This window comes from Aquarana catesbeiana, linkage group LG04, assembly GCF_042186555.1.
Source record: "Aquarana catesbeiana isolate 2022-GZ linkage group LG04, ASM4218655v1, whole genome shotgun sequence".
In the NCBI taxonomy this organism is placed as follows: Eukaryota; Metazoa; Chordata; class Amphibia; order Anura; family Ranidae; genus Aquarana; species Aquarana catesbeiana.
The window spans coordinates 55276902-55296924 of NC_133327.1; the positions used below are offsets into that span (position 1 = coordinate 55276902).

The window sequence follows — 20023 nt, forward strand, 5'->3', positions numbered from 1 at the left end:
GCCGACCGGGACCAGCCAAGCCAGACCAGCCTGCAGACGGGCTCCCAGCTTTGGAGCCATGGATGAAGCAGACGGTCGTGCTGCAGCTGAAGGAGGTGGACGGAAGAGTCCCCGACATGACCCCGGAGATCTTTGGAAAGAAGATGATCCTGGAACAGGGGTTCAGCAAAGCGGAAACGCTTTCGGTGCAGGCCTTCACAAGAGGTATATTCTTTATAACTTTTGTGTCGTTCCAGGTCTGCAGAAGGTACTGGGAGATGGTGAAGACCAGTGGCCCTGAATCCCCTTTCCGTAAGTTCACTGCGAACTGCCCCATAACTCGGGACGAAAAGCGGGTGACAGTGGCCATGAGGAACCCCCATACCAGTGGAAAGGACATAGCCACCTACCTCCAGAGGTTCTGCACCGTGGTGAAGGACCCGATCCAAATCTTCGATGCGAACGGCTTCTGGATAGGTAAGTGGTCTGTGCTCTGCAAACTGAGGAAAGACCCTTCGGGGGACATCCAGCACCTGCAGCCTTTCTTCTCCCTGGGATCCTCCGCAGGAATCCTCTTCTACCCCGGCATACCCTACAACTGTAACAAGTGTGGGCAGCCGGGACACATAGGGAAGGATTGTACAGAACTTGCTTGCAAGTTCTGTAGGGTGACAGGCCACGAGACCAAGGACTGTCCGAGGTCCAAAGCCTGCAACCTTTGCGGACTGGCAGAACATGTCTTCAGACACTGCCCCCAGAGAACCCGGACCTACGCTGGAGCAGTAAGCCAGGGTAAGCCATCCGGGAGAAAGCTGCCAGAAAAACCAAAAGAACCTCGAAAGGCCAAAGGTAAGTCCACTCCCGCCCCACCTGCCCCTGCCCCTACCTCCAGCACACCCCCACCCACCCCCTCTGTGCCGGAGGAGCCCCTCCCCACCCCTTCCCCCCCCAACCTGTCCTCCCTGGAGGACTTTCCCACCCTCCCACCCCCCTCCACCCCCACCAGTGGCCCAAGAGGAAGCCGGAAACGTAAGCCAGAGAGCCCAACAGCTGAGGAACCCGCCACCTCCACCAAACGGCCCAACGGGGTCCAACGCGACAGCGAGGGACCCAAGCAAGTAGTGGAGGACCTAGAGTCTGCAGGAGAGGAGGAAGAAGGGGAGGAGATCGTGGTCGACCCTGAGCATGACCTCCCCCCCAACGTCCACATCAGCCAGCAGATGATGGAGTCTGTCCTTGAGGAGCTGGGCCTGGCCCAGGACACAGGACAGGCAGAAGACGCAACGGAAGAGCCACCCCCCCCCTCCGGGGAGGTAAGTTCGGACCCTTGTTAACTAGACCCTCATACCCTTTTTCATTATGGCTGAGATCTCAATCTTTTCCATTAATGTGAGGAGTATCAAGGATACATCTAGAAGGCAAGCGGTCCTGACCTTTCTTTCAAGTCAGCAGAGTGATGTCTACATGCTTCAGGAGTGCGCCCTTCCTCCCCTGAGGAGGTACACTCATCTGTCCTCCCAGTGGACCCTTGGTCCCTCCTACTGGTCCGGGGGTGGCGATTGCAAGTCTGCAGGCGTAGCCATTCTGGTCAGGGGTGGGCGTTTCACGGTTGACTCTATCCATGAGCTAGTCTGTGGCCGTCTTTTGGTCATAGACGGCTCGTGGGTGGAAGAGCCAGTTAGGCTCATCAACGTGTACGCTCCCCCAGACAAGAATGCGCGGCTGGAACTCTTCCAGACCCTGCGGACCCAACTCGTCACCACCAGAACAGTAGTGATCGGCGGTGATTTTAACTGTCCGATCGAGGAGGATGGGCGCAGCTCCAGCATATACGCAAAACTTGATGCTACTTCTAGGCTGCTCAAGGAGATGATCTCGGAGGCCTCCTTGCAGGACGCCGTGGGATCCATAGGGAAAGGGACCGTGAACTATTCGTGGTGCCGACCCGATGGATCTGTGCGTTCCAGGATTGACTTCGTGCTCACTTCAAGAACAGTCAAGCATCGGGAGTTCTCCATGGTCCCCTGCTTTTTCTCTGACCACAGGGCTATTCACTTTCGGGGTGACCTGGGCGAGGGCTTTGCCCGCGGACCGGGTTCCTGGAAGCTGAATAGCACCCTGCTGGAAAACGAGGAATTGATGGGGGAACTCCGAGAAGCCTATGCCACCTGGACGGAGGAAAAGAGATTCTTCGGAAGGGTAAGTGACTGGTGGGAGTTTGTGAAGGTTAAGCTGCGTAGCTTCTTTCAGGCAAGGGGACGCCAGCGTGTGTGTGCCAGGAGGAGGGAACTCAGGAGACTGCAGCGTCAGTTGCAGTCCCTGCAGGACCTTCAGCACTGTGGCTGGGACGTTAGGCAGGACCTGGAGGACACCAAGAGGAGCCTGAAAGGACACTTCGAGGAAGAATCCAGGCACATTGTCTTCCGTGCCAAGGTGGAGAATCTTGAGAAAGGTGAGAAGTGTAATTCTTTCTTTTTCAGGAAACTCCACTCAGGACACACACCCTTGTCAGAGTTGCGCGACGAGACCGGAACACTCCAGAAGGGGAAGAAGGCTGTGATGAAAGTGGTCAGCGACTACTACACCAACCTCTACTCCCCGAAAGAAACGGACACACAGGCGGCCGACAGGTTCCTGTCAGGTATCACTAACCAAATTGATCCTGCAGGTTCATCAACTGTCAACGCCCCCTTGGCGCTGGAGGAGCTGCACTCTGCCGCTAAATCCTTTAGGCGAGGCAAGACCCCGGGCTGCGATGGTCTCCCAGTTGAGCTCTATGTAGCACTGTGGGATCTCGTGGGCCCGGACCTGCTCGAGCTGTACGAGGAGATGGTGGTGGAGGGCAGAATGCCTCCGTCACTGAGGGAGGGGATGATCACGATTTTGTATAAGCGGAAGGGGGAGAGATCGGATCTTAAAAATTGGCGTCCGATCTCTCTGCTGAACGTGGACTACAAAATCCTCGCCAAGGTCCTGGCCAACAGGTTGAAGTCTGTCATCGGACAGATCATCCACCCGGATCAGACTTGCGGCATTCCTGGTCGCAGGATTGCGGACAGCCTTGCGCTTGTCCGGGACACGGTCCAGTACATTCATGGCCGCCGTGTGCACGCGGCCCTGGTCAGTCTTGACCAGGAGAAGGCCTTTGACCGTGTCTCCCACGAGTTTATGTGCAGAACTCTGCGCAGGTTTGGTCTTGGGGAAATGTTTTGTTCGTATGTGAATGTAATGTACACTGACATTTCTAGTTTGGTGCTGGTAAATGGCTGGAAAACTGACCCCTTTCCAATTCTGTCTGGGGTCAGACAAGGCTGCCCTCTCTCACCTCTGCTTTTTGTTTGTTGTATAGAGCTCTTCGCCCGAAGCATCAGACGGAACCCAGAGATCAGAGGGATCACCGCACCAGGACCGGACAGACGGGAGGTCAAGTGCTCACTCTACATGGACGACGTGACGGTGTTCTGTGCTGACCGGCGCTCCATCGACACACTCGCCCAGACCTGTGAGGACTTCGGCCAAGCTTCAGGGGCAAAGGTCAACTGCGGGAAGTCAGAGGTCATGCTCTTCGGAAAGTGGTTCCTGCCTTCTTCTGCACCAATTCCTTTCAGCGTCAAGACGGACTTCATCAAAATCCTTGGGGTCTGGTTTGGAGCTGAGGGCGCAGCCCTGAAGTCCTGGGAGGAAAGACTGTCAAAGATGCGACAGAAGTTTGGACTTTGGAGCCTCAGAGATCTCACCATCGAAGGCAAAACACTGGTACTCCGCAGCGAGATTCTCCCTGTGTTGCAGTACCTCGCCCAGGCCTGGCCCCCTCGGGTCAACACCTGTAAGGCCATCACCAGGGCGGTGTTTCACTTCATCTGGAGCTCCAAAATGGACAGAGTGAAGCGGGCGGTTATGTTCAAGGAACCCCTCAAGGGCGGTAAGGGCGTGCCCGACATCGCTACACTATTGAGGGTGTGCTTTGCTTGTAACTGCATCCGCAGGACATTGGTGGACAGAACTGTGGACTCTGGTGGTAACTCTATGTCCCGTTTTTTCCTCCTGCCTCTTTGGAGGACCCTTGGATGGGACAAATGGGACAGCTCCATCCCCTACAACTGGGACACGCCTTGGTACTACTTGGACACCTTCAAGTTTATTAAGGAGCTGGGGCTACATGGAGTGAAGCCCGACTTGTGGAAGCCAAAAACTATCCACAAGTTGATCAGAGCATCGGACATTGTTGAGACTGTTCCAGGCCTCCCTTCAGCCACTTGTAAAGTGGTCTGGAGGAATGTTTCTTCAAAGAGACTCACCAACAGGCACAAAGATCTGGCATGGATGGCAATCCAAGGGGGGCTGCCACTCAGGACATTTATGCATGCCAGAAACCTGTGTAGATACAGGCACTGCCCCTTTTGCATCATCCAGGAGGAAACTGCTCTGCATGTTTTCTGGGAGTGCCCCTTTGCACAGGACCTGTTGAGGGCCCTGGAACCTGAACTCAAAGACTTTGTACCACAGACTGCAATCACACACTTTGGTGTGTTGAACGGACTCTTCTGTGGAACTCATTCACAGGAGGACATTGACGGTGCCTGGCGGGTGCTGTGCTGCTTTAAGGACGCTTTATGGTGCGCCAGAAAGCGCCTCATCCACCAGCGGGAGAGGATGTCCATCGAGGACTGTCGCAGACTGGTTCACAGTCTGCTCAGAGACTATCACCTGATGGACTTCAAGGAGGAAGAGGAGGTCTGAAGATTTCCCCATTCCCCCCCCCTCTCCCCCGTGTATCCTTTGGCAGTTCAAATAAAGCTTCGGGCCTGTGAACTCTTTACTCCCTCCCCTGCCCCACCTTCTCCACCCCCCCCCCCATCACACCCGTTGCCCATTTGAATGTTATTTGACTATATGACTGGACTTTTTGTGAAATGTTTTTAAGTACTGCTTTCAGGGTAATGCGGCGTCATGCATGATGTGATGTTTCGGGGTATTACTACTCTGCACAACACATTAGGCATCATACCGCAGGATGAATGTAATTTATTGGTATGCTTGGTGATGTATTGTAATGTAGTGTATTTATGCGCTGCGTCGCAGTACAGATTGGATGTACCCTGTTTAAAGTATTTGTTTTTTTGTATATTTTCTTGCAAAATAAAGTATACATTTTTCAATCAAAAAAAAAATCTGTTCTTATCAGTTTAATATCTGATACGTCCCCTATCTGGGGACCATATATTAAATGGATTTTTAGAACAGGGAGATGGAAGAAGAGCTTGCTCTGTCCACTCCACGCATCGACCTGGTATTGCAGTACCTCCAGGACCGGTGCACCCCTCTCTTATGCAGTTTCAAAAAACAGATTGAACAACAACACAAATCTTCCTTTTGCTTGCTCAATGGCAATGTTGCTTTTTTTTGGAGGGCTCACCACAAGCTGTTAATTCTTGCAATAATAAACTTGCATTTAACCCCTGTGTGTATTGGTGTTTTTGCTTCGTGTCAGTTTCTTGGCCTATTTCTCTCTCCCCCCTCCCTCCTTGCGCTCCATATTTTTGGGGTCAGGAAGAAGCAGCAGGTAAAGTGGCAGTTGCAAGAAGCCAAACCTAGCAAGTCAGCAAGTCAGTAGCAAGTCAGTAAGCAGACACATTTCGACAAGACAGCTAGCTAATGTTTCATCAATCTTTCTCCCAAGGCCCAAAACAAAGCCTTCACTGCCAGGGTCAGTTTCGAAAGGCAGCAGCAGGCAGGCCCAGGCCAGGCCAGGCCAGGCCATTTCAACAGGCCTGACTTTGCTCCATCTCTGCTGTCCCTTGTTGCAGCTAGCTCAAAGTCAGTCCAGGAGCTCAAAGTCAGTCCAGGCATGCATTCCTTCCCTCACTCCCTCGTTTTCGCAGCCTGTGTCTCCCTCTAGTGGGTCCCCGTCTCGTCTTCCTCGTTCATCTTACCAGGAGGCGGGTCCATGCAAATGATTTCCCTCGTTAGCCATCAACGAGGAGCACCTGGCTGTGTGCAATTAGTGCTCAAGGCTGCCTAATTGGCAGTATGAAGGTCAGAATGGGCTGCAGGTGTGTTAAGGAGGTGTTAGGCAGCTGTGTGGAGGGATTAGGCCTCAAGCCCGGGTAGGTGTGAAAAGTTGCTGTGCCTGTGGCTGCGGCCAGCCTAGACCGGGGGAAGGCTAGACGGGCATCTCTCAGCGAGCTCCTCGTTTGTGCCAGGCCGCCGCTCGCTCGGAAAAGAGAATAATTGGGTTATCGCTTCTCGGCCTTTTGGCTAAGATCAAGTGTAGTATCTGTTCTTATCAGTTTAATATCTGATACGTCCCCTATCTGGGGACCATATATTAAATGGATTTTTAGAACAGGGAGATGGAAGAAGAGCTTGCTCTGTCCACTCCACGCATCGACCTGGTATTGCAGTACCTCCAGGACCGGTGCACCCCTCTCTTATGCAGTTTCAAAAAACAGATTGAACAACAACACAAATCTTCCTTTTGCTTGCTCAATGGCAATGTTGCTTTTTTTTGGAGGGCTCACCACAAGCTGTTAATTCTTGCAATAATAAACTTGCATTTAACCCCTGTGTGTATTGGTGTTTTTGCTTCGTGTCAGTTTCTTGGCCTATTTCTCTCTCCCCCCTCCCTCCTTGCGCTCCATATTTTTGGGGTCAGGAAGAAGCAGCAGGTAAAGTGGCAGTTGCAAGAAGCCAAACCTAGCAAGTCAGCAAGTCAGTAGCAAGTCAGTAAGCAGACACATTTCGACAAGACAGCTAGCTAATGTTTCATCAATCTTTCTCCCAAGGCCCAAAACAAAGCCTTCACTGCCAGGGTCAGTTTCGAAAGGCAGCAGCAGGCAGGCCCAGGCCAGGCCAGGCCAGGCCATTTCAACAGGCCTGACTTTGCTCCATCTCTGCTGTCCCTTGTTGCAGCTAGCTCAAAGTCAGTCCAGGAGCTCAAAGTCAGTCCAGGCATGCATTCCTTCCCTCACTCCCTCGTTTTCGCAGCCTGTGTCTCCCTCTAGTGGGTCCCCGTCTCGTCTTCCTCGTTCATCTTACCAGGAGGCGGGTCCATGCAAATGATTTCCCTCGTTAGCCATCAACGAGGAGCACCTGGCTGTGTGCAATTAGTGCTCAAGGCTGCCTAATTGGCAGTATGAAGGTCAGAATGGGCTGCAGGTGTGTTAAGGAGGTGTTAGGCAGCTGTGTGGAGGGATTAGGCCTCAAGCCCGGGTAGGTGTGAAAAGTTGCTGTGCCTGTGGCTGCGGCCAGCCTAGACCGGGGGAAGGCTAGACGGGCATCTCTCAGCGAGCTCCTCGTTTGTGCCAGGCCGCCGCTCGCTCGGAAAAGAGAATAATTGGGTTATCGCTTCTCGGCCTTTTGGCTAAGATCAAGTGTAGTATCTGTTCTTATCAGTTTAATATCTGATACGTCCCCTATCTGGGGACCATATATTAAATGGATTTTTAGAACAGGGAGATGGAAGAAGAGCTTGCTCTGTCCACTCCACGCATCGACCTGGTATTGCAGTACCTCCAGGACCGGTGCACCCCTCTCTTATGCAGTTTCAAAAAACAGATTGAACAACAACACAAATCTTCCTTTTGCTTGCTCAATGGCAATGTTGCTTTTTTTTGGAGGGCTCACCACAAGCTGTTAATTCTTGCAATAATAAACTTGCATTTAACCCCTGTGTGTATTGGTGTTTTTGCTTCGTGTCAGTTTCTTGGCCTATTTCTCTCTCCCCCCTCCCTCCTTGCGCTCCATATTTTTGGGGTCAGGAAGAAGCAGCAGGTAAAGTGGCAGTTGCAAGAAGCCAAACCTAGCAAGTCAGCAAGTCAGTAGCAAGTCAGTAAGCAGACACATTTCGACAAGACAGCTAGCTAATGTTTCATCAATCTTTCTCCCAAGGCCCAAAACAAAGCCTTCACTGCCAGGGTCAGTTTCGAAAGGCAGCAGCAGGCAGGCCCAGGCCAGGCCAGGCCAGGCCATTTCAACAGGCCTGACTTTGCTCCATCTCTGCTGTCCCTTGTTGCAGCTAGCTCAAAGTCAGTCCAGGAGCTCAAAGTCAGTCCAGGCATGCATTCCTTCCCTCACTCCCTCGTTTTCGCAGCCTGTGTCTCCCTCTAGTGGGTCCCCGTCTCGTCTTCCTCGTTCATCTTACCAGGAGGCGGGTCCATGCAAATGATTTCCCTCGTTAGCCATCAACGAGGAGCACCTGGCTGTGTGCAATTAGTGCTCAAGGCTGCCTAATTGGCAGTATGAAGGTCAGAATGGGCTGCAGGTGTGTTAAGGAGGTGTTAGGCAGCTGTGTGGAGGGATTAGGCCTCAAGCCCGGGTAGGTGTGAAAAGTTGCTGTGCCTGTGGCTGCGGCCAGCCTAGACCGGGGGAAGGCTAGACGGGCATCTCTCAGCGAGCTCCTCGTTTGTGCCAGGCCGCCGCTCGCTCGGAAAAGAGAATAATTGGGTTATCGCTTCTCGGCCTTTTGGCTAAGATCAAGTGTAGTATCTGTTCTTATCAGTTTAATATCTGATACGTCCCCTATCTGGGGACCATATATTAAATGGATTTTTAGAACAGGGAGATGGAAGAAGAGCTTGCTCTGTCCACTCCACGCATCGACCTGGTATTGCAGTACCTCCAGGACCGGTGCACCCCTCTCTTATGCAGTTTCAAAAAACAGATTGAACAACAACACAAATCTTCCTTTTGCTTGCTCAATGGCAATGTTGCTTTTTTTTGGAGGGCTCACCACAAGCTGTTAATTCTTGCAATAATAAACTTGCATTTAACCCCTGTGTGTATTGGTGTTTTTGCTTCGTGTCAGTTTCTTGGCCTATTTCTCTCTCCCCCCTCCCTCCTTGCGCTCCATATTTTTGGGGTCAGGAAGAAGCAGCAGGTAAAGTGGCAGTTGCAAGAAGCCAAACCTAGCAAGTCAGCAAGTCAGTAGCAAGTCAGTAAGCAGACACATTTCGACAAGACAGCTAGCTAATGTTTCATCAATCTTTCTCCCAAGGCCCAAAACAAAGCCTTCACTGCCAGGGTCAGTTTCGAAAGGCAGCAGCAGGCAGGCCCAGGCCAGGCCAGGCCAGGCCATTTCAACAGGCCTGACTTTGCTCCATCTCTGCTGTCCCTTGTTGCAGCTAGCTCAAAGTCAGTCCAGGAGCTCAAAGTCAGTCCAGGCATGCATTCCTTCCCTCACTCCCTCGTTTTCGCAGCCTGTGTCTCCCTCTAGTGGGTCCCCGTCTCGTCTTCCTCGTTCATCTTACCAGGAGGCGGGTCCATGCAAATGATTTCCCTCGTTAGCCATCAACGAGGAGCACCTGGCTGTGTGCAATTAGTGCTCAAGGCTGCCTAATTGGCAGTATGAAGGTCAGAATGGGCTGCAGGTGTGTTAAGGAGGTGTTAGGCAGCTGTGTGGAGGGATTAGGCCTCAAGCCCGGGTAGGTGTGAAAAGTTGCTGTGCCTGTGGCTGCGGCCAGCCTAGACCGGGGGAAGGCTAGACGGGCATCTCTCAGCGAGCTCCTCGTTTGTGCCAGGCCGCCGCTCGCTCGGAAAAGAGAATAATTGGGTTATCGCTTCTCGGCCTTTTGGCTAAGATCAAGTGCAGTTTCGGCTCTCTTGTATCGAGGTTAAAAGGTGCCCGGGGTACCCGACAGTCGGCCTTGGGGGGAGCGTCCCTTTTTCGGAAGGGCCCCCCCTTGCTGCTATTGGCTGAAGGCTTAGTCCCCGGGCAACGGGAAGCGATCGCCCTTCTGAAGGCGACTTTATCTCTGGGCGGTTGGCGGAACTGTGGGGGTTTCCCCTTGTGGGAGCCCCCACAGGAAAGCAGGTAGTTCTGAGGTGAGCGGCTTTTTCCTTTCCTATAATGGCGGTCCGAGGAATTCGTGACTCGCTGCGCTTTCTGGTACGGCCAGGATGTACGGATGTGACGTTGAGGACTGTCGTAGTGGATCTTTTGACGGGCTTACTGGGCCTTGGGGTAAGAGACATATTATGCTTACAGGATTTCCCTAACCAACATTTATATGATGTTACATTTTATTCCACTGAGGTCTGTTGGGATGTCTACGAAAAATTTAAACTGGTGGAAGATACCGAAGTTGGGAGAAAATTTGGAGTCCAGCCGCTTTTCATGCAGGAAGAGAAGGTAATCACTGTTCACCTGTACAATCCCTTCGCAGACATTAATTTGGTCAGAGCATTTCTAAGCAACTATTGTGATAAGCTGAGAGGTGGAGAGAAAGTGTTTAATAATTTCCAGATCTGGTCCGGGAAATACCGGTTTTTTGGGACTTTTAAATCGGACTCTACTTGTGTGGGAGGAGTAAGGAGGCCCCCAGCAGTATTTACCATCGGAGGGGAAAGGGGGTTCCTCTTTTATCCGGGACAACCGAGGTATTGTAGGAAATGCATGAAGTACGGGCATGTCAGTAACGAATGCGATCAAGAGTTGAAATGTCGATTCTGTGGGAAGGGAGGCCATGTGGCTCGCGAATGTAAAGAGAGTAGGGTGTGCGATATTTGCAAAAAGGCCGGACATGTGGCAAAAGATTGCGAGCAATATCGAACCGCAAGGAGAGAGTGGCTGTCTTCTGTGTTGAAGGAGGGGAAAGAAAGAAGAGAGAGCAGGCGGCAGAGGCCGCAAGAGGGTGCAAAAGAGGGTACTGGGGGCTCTGCTGAGGTACGGGCGGATCCTCCCGGTGTGTCTCCGGAGCACCCGGCCAGTGAAGCTGCGCCCAAGGGACAGACAAGTGATGTGGCAGGAGCAGGTAGCGCAGCCGCAGCCACTGTGAATGAAGTGGTGGGTGGTAGCGCGAGCTCTGGTGCTGCGGATGTCATGACGGGTGAAGAGGATGGCAGTGAGATGTCGAGACCCCCCGGAGGACAAAATGAGGAGACGACTCAGGAAAAGATAGTGGAGACAGGCCGGACATCATCTCTTTTTGGTAGCTTGTCAGACAGTGAATCAGAAGAGGAAGAAGATGAAGGAGAGATGGACACTGTCAGTGATATTGAATGTGGTCAGAGGATGGAGGATGCTTTCACGCCACCGGAGGAACCGGACACTTCCGCCATAAAAAGATCTAGGGGGGGTGTACCTGGGACTGGTGGTGTGGAGGGCGGAGTAATATCCGAGGATGGGGATTCCGAGGAGGAGTCCGCCAGCTCTCCAGTTACCTGGAGAAGGAAGAAGAGTCTGTCTGGTGCTGATGGTGTTGAAGGAAGGATGGACTTTTAAAGTTTTGTGTTATGGCTATGTTTTTTCTTCTTTTTCTGATGGCTCTTTCAATAGGGTCTATAAATGTTAGGAGCATTGCTGCGAAAGTGAGGAGGGTGGCGGTTTTTGAGGAGTTAAGTCATATTAATGTAGACGTCTTATGTCTGCAAGAATGTGGAATAATGAGTGACCCTGCGGCTGATTGGAAATGGGGCCCGTCTGTGTGGGCTCACGCATGTGAGACCAGGAGTGAGGGGATTGGTGTGGTGGTAAAAAACCCAAATATTAAAATTATTGCACATGAGGTGGTTTTTCCAGGAAGATTGCAGATTGTAATGCTTGACTTTCTGGGGCAGCATGTGAGAGTGATTAATGGCTATGCGTCTGCAGATAAAAGGGAAAGAGTGAGCTTTCTAAAGACTTTGAGAGTGTGCTTACCCGGGAGGGTTCCAACAGTCCTGGTGGGCGACTTTAACTGTGTGCGGAGGAAGGAAGACAGACAGGGGACCAGTGGTGACGGTGGGATGGACGTTTCATCTAAATTGTTGAATGAAATAATAGATGACTTCAAAATGCATGATGTAGCTATAGAGGTGGAGGGGAGGAATACAACTTTCACTTACCTGTCGGACAGGGGGACGGTGAGGTCTCGAATTGACTTCCTTTTTCTGTCATCTTTTCTGAAGGGGGAAGCATATAAGGTGTCTCCAGTATTATTTTCAGACCATTCTTTAATTTCTTGTTCTTTTAAGTTGGAGGTGGAGGTGGAGGTGGGGAAGGGTACGTGGAAAATGAATACGACACTCTTGGATGATGAGACAATCTCAAGACGTTTTGTTTCCTTTTTTCGATACCTGGAAAAGAGAAGGGAAGATTTTGAGGATCTTTTAGTGTGGTGGGATTGGGTGAAAACTCAGGTGGCCTCCTTTTATAAAAAGATGGGGGCAGAGAAAGCTAGAGAAAGGAAGGAGGTAGGTAGGAGGTTGGTAGCAAGGATACTTTTTCTGTATCAGTGCAAGAGGATGGGGATGGAGGTGGAGGAGGAACTAAAAGAAGCGCAAGAAGAGAGGAAGAAAATGATTAAGGAAAAAGGGAAAGGGATCGTGTTCAGAGCGAAGGTCCAGACGATGGAGGAGGACGAGAAGTGCTCACGTTTTTTCTTTAAAAAGGCCTTCAGCCCCAAAAAGATCATGAAGACGATGATAGACGGACAGGAAGAAGTGAGAGGGAAGAAGATGCGGGATACGGTCAGAAAATTCTATGAAGAACTATATGGAGGTATGGAGGACGCTACAACCAAAGAGGTGGAAGAGTATTGTGAGGTCTTACCAGAAGGTTTGAAGGAGGAGGAAGGTGCATGGCTGGGAGAAGAAGTCGAAGAATTGGAAGTGGAGAAGACTTTTAAAAGCATGGCTAAAAATAAAACCCCCGGGGGTGATGGAATCCCCGTGGAGTTTTATCTGAAATTCTGGGCAATTCTTAAGATTCATGTATTAAGAGTGATGAGATGCTGTATGGTAGAGAAGAGGCTATCAGCTACAATGAAGGAGGGAGTTATTGTTCTACTCTACAAGAAAGGGGATGAGAAGAATGTGAAGAATTGGCGTCCAATTACACTACTTAATGTGGACTATAAAGTCTTCGCGAAAATCTTGGCCGATAGGATGAAGGAGGTGGTGGGTGGTGTAATTGGGAGTTGGCAGGTGTGTGCTATCCCAGGGAGGAGGATTGCCAGTAATCTGATGCTCCTAAGGGATTTGGTCTTCTATGCGCAGAATAATAATTTGCCACTCGCAGTAGCAGGAATTGATTTGGAGAAGGCCTATGACAGAGTGTCTCATAGGTTCATGTTCCATGTACTCAAAAAGTTAGGCTTTCCTGCAAGTTTTGTGGAGATGGTTAAATGTTTATATAGAGAAGTAAACAGTAAAATCCAAATTAATGGTTTTTTAGGTGAACCCTTCAAAGTAAAGTCAGGGGTAAGACAGGGATGCCCCCTGTCTCCGTTTTTGTTCATTTGTATTATGGAACCTCTTTTAGTGCATGTTCAGAAAGATAAAGCGTTTGAAGGCTTTTTTGTTCCTGGTAGCCAAGGGGAAAAGCTAAAATCATTATGTTACATGGACGATGTAGTCTTCTTGTGCAAAACCCAGAGGGACCTAGCGAGAGCAGAATTGCATTTACAGCTTTTTGGTAGTATGGCTGGGATGCGAGTCAACTGGGACAAAAGCGCATTCTGTATGCTTAGTGGATTGCATGAATTTTCAACCAAAAAAATTAAGAAAGTGGATACGATGGATGTTTTAGGGATCCACTTTGAAAAGAACCTACAGAATCAAGTAAATGCAGAAAAATGTTTTGAGAAGATTTCCAAAAAATTGGATCTCTGGAAATTGAGAAAGCTAACGGTGGTTGGGAAAACCCTAGTCATCAAGGCAGTTTGTCTCCCTCTGTTACTTTATTTTGGTATAGTGTTTCCTTTTAACAAAAGATGGGTCCAAAAATTTTCGAGGCTCCTTTTTCTCTTCTTTTGGGGATCCAAGATGGAGAGAGTGGCAAGAATCACAGTAATGAAAGAAGAGTGTCTGGGAGGACAGAACTTCCCAAATGTAGAGAATTTCTTAGGAATGCATTCCTGGCTATTACACTACAAAGTGTTTATAAACGGAGGAAGGGCAATGTGTTTTATGAGATACCTGATGGGATGGTTTGTGGTGGGGTGGGGGTGGGGGGTTCGGGACTTGACAAGACCTGTGGCCTTGGTGCCTCCTCCCTATTATGTCAAAATTAAGAAGTGGTATGATATACACCATTTAAAAAAGCTAGGTGCGGGGGCTGTGAATAAAGATTGTTTGAACAAATGGTTAAGGAAGGAGGAGGTGGTGACAAATATTGCAGATTTAAGGACGAAACAAACAGAAGTATGTTGGAGAAATTTAAGGATAGATGGGGTGACAAATAAGCAAAAAGAAATTGTATGGATGTCATTTCACGAGTGTCTACTAACAATGGTTTTTCTCAAATCAAGAGATTTGGCAAGGAGTGAGAGGTGTGTAAGGGAAGGGTGTGGTGGTATGGAAACGATGAGACACGTGTTTTTTGAGTGTGATTTTGTGAAAAATGTTTGGGGGAGGTTGGTGGGTTTTGTTAAAAATGTTCTGGAATTAAAGGACGTTACACCTGAGTTGTGTTTGTATGGTTTGGTTGGTGGTGGGTTTGATGTGAGGAGGAGGGGGTGGATTTTTTCTGCGATTGTGAAGGAAGTGATTTGGGAGGCAAGATGTGGCTACAGGAAAAGGAGTCTTATGGTGTCAGAAGAGGAGTGCAAGGAGTGGGTGCTGAGTAAATTGTTTTGTGTTTTGCTTTTTGATAGAAAGAGGTTGGGCGTGGAGGAGGCAGATTGCTTTTGGAATTTTGGGAGGTGGAGGTTAAGATAGGGTGGTGGTGGGAATGTGTTTTCTATATTTGATGTTGATTCTTTTATATTGTGTTTTATGAAAATACTTACCTGAATGATGAAGGGAACGCTGCTTGATCTCTTGAGAGTTGCTTGAAGGAGTCCTGAGTATGCGATTCATTCTGAAGAAAAAAAAAAAAAAAAAAAAAAAAAAAAAAAAAAAAAAAAAAATCTGTTCTTATCAGTTTAATATCTGATACGTCCCCTATCTGGGGACCATATATTAAATGGATTTTTAGAACAGGGAGATGGAAGAAGAGCTTGCTCTGTCCACTCCACGCATCGACCTGGTATTGCAGTACCTCCAGGACCGGTGCACCCCTCTCTTATGCAGTTTCAAAAAACAGATTGAACAACAACACAAATCTTCCTTTTGCTTGCTCAATGGCAATGTTGCTTTTTTTTGGAGGGCTCACCACAAGCTGTTAATTCTTGCAATAATAAACTTGCATTTAACCCCTGTGTGTATTGGTGTTTTTGCTTCGTGTCAGTTTCTTGGCCTATTTCTCTCTCCCCCCTCCCTCCTTGCGCTCCATATTTTTGGGGTCAGGAAGAAGCAGCAGGTAAAGTGGCAGTTGCAAGAAGCCAAACCTAGCAAGTCAGCAAGTCAGTAGCAAGTCAGTAAGCAGACACATTTCGACAAGACAGCTAGCTAATGTTTCATCAATCTTTCTCCCAAGGCCCAAAACAAAGCCTTCACTGCCAGGGTCAGTTTCGAAAGGCAGCAGCAGGCAGGCCCAGGCCAGGCCAGGCCAGGCCATTTCAACAGGCCTGACTTTGCTCCATCTCTGCTGTCCCTTGTTGCAGCTAGCTCAAAGTCAGTCCAGGAGCTCAAAGTCAGTCCAGGCATGCATTCCTTCCCTCACTCCCTCGTTTTCGCAGCCTGTGTCTCCCTCTAGTGGGTCCCCGTCTCGTCTTCCTCGTTCATCTTACCAGGAGGCGGGTCCATGCAAATGATTTCCCTCGTTAGCCATCAACGAGGAGCACCTGGCTGTGTGCAATTAGTGCTCAAGGCTGCCTAATTGGCAGTATGAAGGTCAGAATGGGCTGCAGGTGTGTTAAGGAGGTGTTAGGCAGCTGTGTGGAGGGATTAGGCCTCAAGCCCGGGTAGGTGTGAAAAGTTGCTGTGCCTGTGGCTGCGGCCAGCCTAGACCGGGGGAAGGCTAGACGGGCATCTCTCAGCGAGCTCCTCGTTTGTGCCAGGCCGCCGCTCGCTCGGAAAAGAGAATAATTGGGTTATCGCTTCTCGGCCTTTTGGCTAAGATCAAGTGTAGTATCTGTTCTTATCAGTTTAATATCTGATACGTCCCCTATCTGGGGACCATATATTAAATGGATTTTTAGAACAGGGAGATGGAAGAAGAGCTTGCTCTGTCCACTCCACGCATCGACCTGGTATTGCAGTACCTCCAGGACCGGTGCACCCCTCTCTTATGCAGTTTCAAAAAACAGATTGAACAACAACACAAATCTTCCTTTTGCTTGCTCAATGGCAATGTTGCTTTTTTTTGGAGGGCTCACCACAAGCTGTTAATTCTTGCAATAATAAACTTGCATTTAACCCCTGTGTGTATTGGTGTTTTTGCTTCGTGTCAGTTTCTTGGCCTATTTCTCTCTCCCCCCTCCCTCCTTGCGCTCCATATTTTTGGGGTCAGGAAGAAGCAGCAGGTAAAGTGGCAGTTGCAAGAAGCCAAACCTAGCAAGTCAGCAAGTCAGTAGCAAGTCAGTAAGCAGACACATTTCGACAAGACAGCTAGCTAATGTTTCATCAATCTTTCTCCCAAGGCCCAAAACAAAGCCTTCACTGCCAGGGTCAGTTTCGAAAGGCAGCAGCAGGCAGGCCCAGGCCAGGCCAGGCCAGGCCATTTCAACAGGCCTGACTTTGCTCCATCTCTGCTGTCCCTTGTTGCAGCTAGCTCAAAGTCAGTCCAGGAGCTCAAAGTCAGTCCAGGCATGCATTCCTTCCCTCACTCCCTCGTTTTCGCAGCCTGTGTCTCCCTCTAGTGGGTCCCCGTCTCGTCTTCCTCGTTCATCTTACCAGGAGGCGGGTCCATGCAAATGATTTCCCTCGTTAGCCATCAACGAGGAGCACCTGGCTGTGTGCAATTAGTGCTCAAGGCTGCCTAATTGGCAGTATGAAGGTCAGAATGGGCTGCAGGTGTGTTAAGGAGGTGTTAGGCAGCTGTGTGGAGGGATTAGGCCTCAAGCCCGGGTAGGTGTGAAAAGTTGCTGTGCCTGTGGCTGCGGCCAGCCTAGACCGGGGGAAGGCTAGACGGGCATCTCTCAGCGAGCTCCTCGTTTGTGCCAGGCCGCCGCTCGCTCGGAAAAGAGAATAATTGGGTTATCGCTTCTCGGCCTTTTGGCTAAGATCAAGTGTAGTATCTGTTCTTATCAGTTTAATATCTGATACGTCCCCTATCTGGGGACCATATATTAAATGGATTTTTAGAACAGGGAGATGGAAGAAGAGCTTGCTCTGTCCACTCCACGCATCGACCTGGTATTGCAGTACCTCCAGGACCGGTGCACCCCTCTCTTATGCAGTTTCAAAAAACAGATTGAACAACAACACAAATCTTCCTTTTGCTTGCTCAATGGCAATGTTGCTTTTTTTTGGAGGGCTCACCACAAGCTGTTAATTCTTGCAATAATAAACTTGCATTTAACCCCTGTGTGTATTGGTGTTTTTGCTTCGTGTCAGTTTCTTGGCCTATTTCTCTCTCCCCCCTCCCTCCTTGCGCTCCATATTTTTGGGGTCAGGAAGAAGCAGCAGGTAAAGTGGCAGTTGCAAGAAGCCAAACCTAGCAAGTCAGCAAGTCAGTAGCAAGTCAGTAAGCAGACACATTTCGACAAGACAGCTAGCTAATGTTTCATCAATCTTTCTCCCAAGGCCCAAAACAAAGCCTTCACTGCCAGGGTCAGTTTCGAAAGGCAGCAGCAGGCAGGCCCAGGCCAGGCCAGGCCAGGCCATTTCAACAGGCCTGACTTTGCTCCATCTCTGCTGTCCCTTGTTGCAGCTAGCTCAAAGTCAGTCCAGGAGCTCAAAGTCAGTCCAGGCATGCATTCCTTCCCTCACTCCCTCGTTTTCGCAGCCTGTGTCTCCCTCTAGTGGGTCCCCGTCTCGTCTTCCTCGTTCATCTTACCAGGAGGCGGGTCCATGCAAATGATTTCCCTCGTTAGCCATCAACGAGGAGCACCTGGCTGTGTGCAATTAGTGCTCAAGGCTGCCTAATTGGCAGTATGAAGGTCAGAATGGGCTGCAGGTGTGTTAAGGAGGTGTTAGGCAGCTGTGTGGAGGGATTAGGCCTCAAGCCCGGGTAGGTGTGAAAAGTTGCTGTGCCTGTGGCTGCGGCCAGCCTAGACCGGGGGAAGGCTAGACGGGCATCTCTCAGCGAGCTCCTCGTTTGTGCCAGGCCGCCGCTCGCTCGGAAAAGAGAATAATTGGGTTATCGCTTCTCGGCCTTTTGGCTAAGATCCAGTGTGGTTTATACTGCGGTGTGACTTAGCCAAGAGGTGTCTGGGGTACCCGAAGGTCGGCCTTGGGGGGAGCGTCCCTTTTCGGAGGGCCCCCCCTTGCTGCTATTGGCTGTAGGATTAGTCCCCAGACAACGAGAAGCGACCGCCTTTTTTAAAGGCGTCCGGAGCGTTGTTTCAGGGGCCCCTTTTGGGGGTGCCCCTGGACGGTGGTGAGGCGAGGTGCTTTCCGGTACCAACATGGCGGGTCGTGGACTACGAGACTCGCTGCGATTCCTGGTTAAGCCAGAAGCAAGATCAAGTGTGACGTTGAGGACTGTCGTTGTGGAAGTGTTGATGGATGTCTTTGATGTTAAGGTAAAAGATGTAGTGTGTCTGCAAGATTTTCCCCAACAGGGGACTTATGATATCACTTTTGGGTCTTCCGAGGTGTGCTGGAAAATCTTTGAGGAGGCGAAGAAGAGGAAGGATGACATTTTGGAACTGTTTGAAATTCTGCCCCTTTTCTTGCAAGAAGAAAAAATGATCACAGTCCATCTTTACAACCCCTTTGCGGATCCAGCGTTGGTTTGGGCTTTTCTGGAGACGTACTGTGAAAAATTAAGAGGAGGAGACAAAGTGATGAATAAATTCGGGATTTGGACAGGGAAATACAGATTTTTCGGGAACTTTAGAAAGGATGAAGAATGTATTGGTGGTGTAAAGAGACCTCCAGCCGTCTTTACGATCGGAGGTGAGAGGGGTTTTCTTTTTTATCCCGGTCAACCGAAATACTGTAGAAAGTGTTTTAAGTATGGGCACTTAAGCGCTGACTGTGATGAGGGACTAGTGTGCCGATTTTGTAATCAGTCGGATCATACTGCAAGGGACTGTACGAAATCTAAGGTTTGTGATATTTGCAAAAGAGAGGGACATGTCGCCAGGCAGTGTGATAAATACCAGGATGCTAAGAGGACTTTTGCGGATATCGTGGCACGGGAGAATTTCCAGCGAAGGATGGATGCAAGAGAGAAGCAGCGGCTGAGGCGTAGTTATGACGTGGGGGGAGGAGTCAGAGGAGGACCCGCGGAAGTTAATAATGATGCGGCCCCTTCTGGCGTACTTTGGCCTGTCATAGCCAAGGATGCCGTGCCTAGAAATAGGGGTGTCTCGGCGGACGGAGCAGGTAATGCTTCAGCTTCTACTGGTAGAGTGGAGGCTGGAGTGGCCGGTTCTGGAGCTGGGGACCCTTCGCTGGGTGAAGAGAATGTGGCGTTTAGAGAACCTGAAGGACATGGAGAGGAGGTCATGCAGCAGGATGATGAGGCTGAAGAATCTGAAGAAGAAAGTGGGACAGAGATCTCAGTCGCTGGGTCAGGACGGAGTATGTCCCGGCTGATTGGTGATCTGTCTGAGAGTGGAGAGGAGATGGATGATGCGGAGGAAGAAGAAGAAGATTTAGAATGTGGTCAGCGCTTTGTGCCTTCAGCAATGGAGGGGGGAGATGCCTCAGTAAAAAGAGCTCGGGTTGAAGGAGAGGACTCTGGGAGTGGGGAAGGGTCTCTCTGCATTGCCCTTTCTGGGGACTCTGAGTTAGAGTCCGCCAGTTCTCCCGGTCCAAAGAAATGGCAGAGGAGAAGTAAGAAAGATAAGGAAGGAAGAGAAGAGGAGAATATGGAAGAGTTTCCTTAAAGACTTCTTATGGCTGGATTTTTTTTCTTCTTTTTCCTGATGGCCTTAACCGTCAGTTCTATTAATGTGAGGAGTGTGAGGTCGGGTTGGAGGCGGGCTACCGTTTTCGATAAACTATCTGAATGTAGAGCAGATGTGTTGTGCCTACAAGAATGTGGAGTGGAGAGGGTTCCAGAGCCTCATGAGTGGAAGTATGGGGGGAGTGCATGGTCTCCAGCTTGTGTATCCAGATGTGAAGGGGT

At 50.0% G+C, this 20023-nt stretch overlaps 1 protein-coding gene, 1 long non-coding RNA gene, 5 other non-coding genes and 2 pseudogenes across 7 annotated transcripts in view; 8 read left to right on the forward strand and 1 right to left on the reverse strand.

Annotated features, from left to right (window-relative positions):
• The window catches only part of LOC141139261 (uncharacterized), a 54227-nt gene extending 39291 nt beyond the window's left edge, over positions 1 to 14936 (reverse strand). Inside the window, exons 1-2 of the long non-coding RNA XR_012243743.1 lie at positions 14688 to 14936; positions 11803 to 12033 (exon numbers count right to left, since the gene is read on the reverse strand). This is a non-coding gene — a long non-coding RNA (uncharacterized lncRNA). The remainder of the gene's footprint in view (positions 1 to 11802; positions 12034 to 14687) is intronic.
• On the forward strand, positions 1003 to 5150 carry LOC141139260 (uncharacterized). Its single transcript, XM_073625219.1, has 2 exons — positions 1003 to 2620; positions 3329 to 5150. Exons 1-2 carry the CDS (start codon positions 1339 to 1341, stop codon positions 4717 to 4719), a joined length of 2673 nt encoding a protein of 890 aa, XP_073481320.1. The 5' UTR covers positions 1003 to 1338; the 3' UTR covers positions 4720 to 5150.
• LOC141141792 (U2 spliceosomal RNA) lies at positions 5126 to 5303 on the forward strand (annotated as a pseudogene).
• On the forward strand, positions 6218 to 6408 carry LOC141141762 (U2 spliceosomal RNA). The gene has a single exon (XR_012244210.1). It is a non-coding gene; the product is annotated as a U2 spliceosomal RNA (small nuclear RNA).
• LOC141141763 (U2 spliceosomal RNA) lies at positions 7323 to 7513 on the forward strand. Its single transcript, XR_012244211.1, has one exon. It is a non-coding gene; the product is annotated as a U2 spliceosomal RNA (small nuclear RNA).
• Positions 8428 to 8618, forward strand: LOC141141764 (U2 spliceosomal RNA). Its single transcript, XR_012244212.1, has one exon. It is a non-coding gene; the product is annotated as a U2 spliceosomal RNA (small nuclear RNA).
• LOC141141857 (U2 spliceosomal RNA) lies at positions 14790 to 14960 on the forward strand (annotated as a pseudogene).
• Positions 14961 to 15874: 914 nt separating this feature from the next.
• LOC141141765 (U2 spliceosomal RNA) lies at positions 15875 to 16065 on the forward strand. The gene has a single exon (XR_012244213.1). It is a non-coding gene; the product is annotated as a U2 spliceosomal RNA (small nuclear RNA).
• A 914-nt stretch (positions 16066 to 16979) lies between these two features.
• On the forward strand, positions 16980 to 17170 carry LOC141141767 (U2 spliceosomal RNA). Its single transcript, XR_012244214.1, has one exon. It is a non-coding gene; the product is annotated as a U2 spliceosomal RNA (small nuclear RNA).
• Positions 17171 to 20023: the final 2853 nt, after the last annotated feature.

Coding starts and splice junctions, on each gene's coding strand:
- LOC141139260 (XM_073625219.1), top strand. CDS start 1,339: ATGGCTGAGATCTCAATCTTTTCCATTAATGTGAGGAGTATCAAGGAT. Junction 2,621..3,328: donor GGCCGACAGGTTCCTGTCAG/GTATCACTAACC, acceptor TTTGTTGTATAG/AGCTCTTCGCCCGAAGCATC.